General features: G+C 40.8%; 1 protein-coding gene across 1 annotated transcript; it reads right to left on the reverse strand.

Moving 5' to 3' along the window:
• Window positions 1-291: 291 nt before the first annotated feature.
• On the reverse strand, window positions 292-4,003 carry nt5m (5',3'-nucleotidase, mitochondrial). The gene is made up of 5 exons (XM_084039962.1): window positions 3,199-4,003; window positions 2,490-2,590; window positions 1,850-1,910; window positions 1,628-1,742; window positions 292-1,241 (listed from the first exon to the last, which is right to left on the reverse strand). The coding sequence occupies exons 1-5, from the start codon at window positions 3,484-3,486 to the stop codon at window positions 1,081-1,083; spliced, it is 726 nt and encodes a 241-aa protein (XP_083896088.1). The 5' UTR covers window positions 3,487-4,003; the 3' UTR covers window positions 292-1,080.
• Between the last annotated feature and the right edge of the window lie 253 nt (window positions 4,004-4,256).

Genomic DNA, 4,256 nt, shown 5'->3' on the forward strand with positions numbered 1-4,256 from the left:
GTGACTCAAAAACATATGTTTCTTTTTTTAAATCACAAATATGTTTGAATAACTTTCATGATTTTACTGTTGGGGAGGTTTTATTAATCAAATAACTTAAAAACTTAATTTAAAAAACATTTGCAATGTGCTTTTGTAATAAAGAGAATATATCAGAATAATGAGTGAATTTAATTTCAATTAAAATTACACAGATCATGACCCTCTATGTCTTCAGACAGATGCTAATGCTAATAAAGTTTTATTTTTTTTATTTTAGTGTATTTACAACAAACACATTGCAAGAGTTTGAACCAGAAATGATTAAAAATATGTTAAAAATAGTACGAGCATGACAAGATGTAACAAAGTCACCCCTCTTTTTCTTTTTTTTGGTTTGGTTCGTTCTCACATCAAGACATAAAATAACTTCCAAATAAACTATATTTTCTTTCTTTTTAATATGTTGAACACATTCACCGGTGACTGTTGTACAATTATCTATAACTAGTGATGGTTTTGGCAACACACACATGTAGGTGTTTTATTTTATGTTCTTCTCATCGGTGTATCAGTGAAGATGCATAGATTGTGAAACAGAAGAAATATGTAAAAAAAAGAAGAAGAAAAGCACCATATCTGCTCTTTCCTGACCCCAAGAGTTCCTATTATAGAACTGCATTCATGTGACTGTGCTACCTGGTGACCCATGATGCATTGCAGTACTACTCCTGCTAAATGATGAACAGTTTAGAGGTATCTATCTTACAGTATGTTCATGTATTGCACATTCATGCATGTAAAAGTTTTGTAACACAATAAAATACAAATTAAAATGATTTTGAATGCAGCAACACAGCGAGTTCAGTCTGCCCGTCACAGTATTGGTGAGGAGGTCTCATGCTGCCCCCTTGTGGTCAAATAAGGGAATGTCCTCTCTCCAGACAGAGTGTGTAAAAAAAACTTCCAACCTGAATATATTGTGAATAGTCCCTTTTTGCAGAAATGCATTCTGGGGTTCCCATTCCCTTACAATCCTCCTCCACTCATCAGGAAGAGGGGAGGGGGGGGATGCTCATCGTGGGTGGGGCCGGGTGCTCATCATGGGTGACGGAGGTACATGGCTTTTCGTTTGGCGTCCAGGATGGCCCTCCAGTCGTCCGACCACGACAGGAGTCGCCGCTGGGAGGGGTCGAGGGTCAGATGCTTGTTGTGGCAGGCGGTGAACAGGATGTGTTCCCATGCTGGTTCGGGCTCCACGCCTGATGATCAGAGAGGGTGTAATAAACATTATGTAACCACGCATCCTGCTAATACTGCTAACCGCCGCACACACACAGCTGTTTGAAGAGGGTGTGTACTGATAATTTCAACACCCACATGACAACACAGTAACCGGATTGTGTAATCTTCTTCCTTTCAGAGTTTCCTCTTTCTGTCTTTCTCCATTAATCTCATTTTAATGCTATTTTAAGATACGTATTTCCATTTGGTTAATAGAATGGTACTATTTTTTTTGCTGGTCAGTCATAAATGTACCTTTTTTATACCGTCTAGTGGACGTGCAACATTTCAACATATCAACATTTCCTATGTGCTATGATTAAATAACATTAACATATATATTTAGCATGCTTTGCATCCTCACCTAGGATGTCCGGCTTGTCGTCGATGAGGATGTCTCCGGAGATCACCGTCTTGTCTCTGGTCAGGATGACCTGCTCCAGAAAGTCGTAGCCCAGGTGCTTCTCCACCCAGGCGTACTACACACAACACACACACCGTTAATGAGCTGCGATGAAGACACAACGGGACCTAGAGGTCATTTAGGAAGGGAGAAGCATAGACGTCTGATTGGCCGAGGGCTCACCTTCTCATACGGGCAGTGTTGGTAATATTTGATGGGGCTGGTGCAAATAAAGACATCTGTGCTGCAGAAAGAAAACGGAAAGAACAAGAAGCAGAGGGGACGCATATTAAAAACACATCATTACAGCTGCTAATGTCTGACTGTTTAAAACAGGAAGCAACAGCTATTTTTAAAAGACGGGCAGTGGAACCTACAAATATGAGATCGCACCACATGGAAAGATTTTCCCTGATAAGAAAAAAACAAGATTAACTGGAGAACCAGGAGAGGGAAACGCAAACAACTATGATGGCTATTTTTAGACGTTATTCCTACCATGATGTGTGCTTCTGACAAATACTACACCAACCAGTGTACACTCAGAAGAATCAACAAGTTGTTATCAATACAGACTCTTACATTAAAAGGATATAAAGTGAATGAAAAGTTAAAAAAAATGTATGGAAATCGCTCTGTGGAACACTGCAATTCTCGAATCACAGGAGGCAAAATAATAATAATAGTGTGTGCATGTAGTTTAGATCATCATGTTGCCTAGCAACCTGTCTGTATCACATTGTCCATGTACATCAGCAGCTGACAGTTATCATATTAATATATATATCATATTAATTAGACGAGTGAAGCCTAAAACACCTACTTGTCCATCTTGGCCATCTCCTTGACGGCGTCCACTCCTCCGGGCAGCGGCTCCAGGTCGATGAAGAAGTCCTTGGACTCCCAGATGCTGATGGCTTTGTCCTGGAGCAGAAAACAGAGGAGACGATGTGTGAATGGATAAGGAAGTGTAAAAAGAAGAGAAAACAACTGTGTATTTTTTGAGGGGGCTGACTTTAATTTAAATAAAGTAAAATGAAAGAACCTCCATTATTACTCTGTAGCTCCAGGCCTGTTACTGACTAGAACAAATATTATTACTCATTTTTTTTGTTTGTTTTAGTTTTACTGACTCATTCCCACAAGAAGAGGAGACACAATAACATAATTAGATATATATTACCTGTACCTGTATGTAGGTATATAGGTATTACTCTGAGGAGGGTGCCTTATTATATATATATTATAACGTTAAAATGTATAAAATTGGAATGAAAATAATAAATAAATAAAAATGTGTGATTAAATGGATAAGTTTGGCAGTTTTTTTGTTGTCATTGACAGTTTAGATAGTGATGTTGGCTAACAGGAAGCTTCAACTTGAACCTGATCTAACACACATCTTGTTAATTATATAGCCTGTTAAAATGTTTCACAAGGGGGACCACAAGGGACCGGCTCTAAGTGGACCCACCTCCCTCCCCAGGGCTCAAAACATGTGCATTTAATCAGAATGTGTGCACGACACTTACACACAGGTCGCTCCTCAGCCGGCCGTACTGCGTCGACACCCAGAAGCCTCTCCGGTCATCCAGGCCGATGTAAGGGTCGTCCGGGTACCGGGCCCGGTACTTCTTCAGGAACCCCCCCTCGAAGTCCGCCAGCACTCCGTCCATGTCGACCAGAACCCGGAGTCTCTTGCCCGAAGCGGAGGAGGCGGAGGTGTTCATGTTTTCGCAAATCCTCTTAAACGGATCACGGAACAGAGTTGTCCTTCTTCCGAGTAGTAGTAGGCGTGTAGCGCCGAAACGAAACAACATTGTTGACTCTTTGATTTCCGACTCTTTGATGATACTCCTCACCACCAAGCGACGACAGAAACACCGGTTAAAGTCCGCATTTCAGCCCGAAAAAAGGTTGTCTTTTCTCCCCCCACCCCCGCCCGGACCCTTGTCTTTGTTATCTGTCTTTTACGTGGACTTTAGTTTTTCACCAGCAGCTTAACTTTATCATTCTGGGCGTTTCTATCTCTCTCTCGACTGCTAGCGGTCAGTTAGCTAACTTTAGCTACGTAAATGCTAGCAGCAACATACGGGTCAAGTGTGTGACATTCCTGTTGGGCCACGGTTGTAATGGGAGCTGTATTGTATGTCAGTGTGTGTTAACTACCCCCATGCTTGTTCTCGAACCCACAGCATCTGTAACATCTGGCTGTCGGTGCTACCCGAGCTGAAAAACAACGAATAACGAGTCGCTCACAGCCTGTACTGCGGCAACAAGAGAAGAAAGCTCGATCGTGTGGGAACAAACTGTACAAGCTTGTTCGCATCAAAGATATTGTAAAGCAGCGAGATGGCTCACTCCTCTGTGGTTTTTTTGTTGTTGTTTTTTTTTGTGAGAGACAAGTTTAGTGGCAATTTGCAGTAATACAACAAAAAGGTATATCACAAAAAAAAAAATGTTATTACTATACATCAGCTGCATACAATGCAATATTTCTAAAAATGTGTTAAGTAAATGTTTAAACTTCTATATTTGAGCTGTATTTTTGTCTTTCTTTACAGTACACCTCATTACACTACATTGTAGT

The sequence above is a fragment of the Eutrigla gurnardus genome (genome assembly GCF_963514095.1).
Source record: "Eutrigla gurnardus genome assembly, chromosome: 22".
NCBI classification, from domain to species: domain Eukaryota; kingdom Metazoa; phylum Chordata; class Actinopteri; order Perciformes; family Triglidae; genus Eutrigla; species Eutrigla gurnardus.

Excerpts from the sequence above, each read along its gene's own strand:
- nt5m (XM_084039962.1), bottom strand. The coding sequence starts at position 3,486 with ATGTTGTTTCGTTTCGGCGCTACACGCCTACTACTACTCGGAAGAAGG. Across the intron at positions 2,591-3,198 it reads GGCTGAGGAGCGACCTGTGT|GACAAAGCCATCAGCATCTG; the intron begins GTAAGTGTCGTG and ends TTTCTGCTCCAG. Across the intron at positions 1,911-2,489 it reads GAGATGGCCAAGATGGACAA|CACAGATGTCTTTATTTGCA; the intron begins GTAGGTGTTTTA and ends TTCTTTCTGCAG.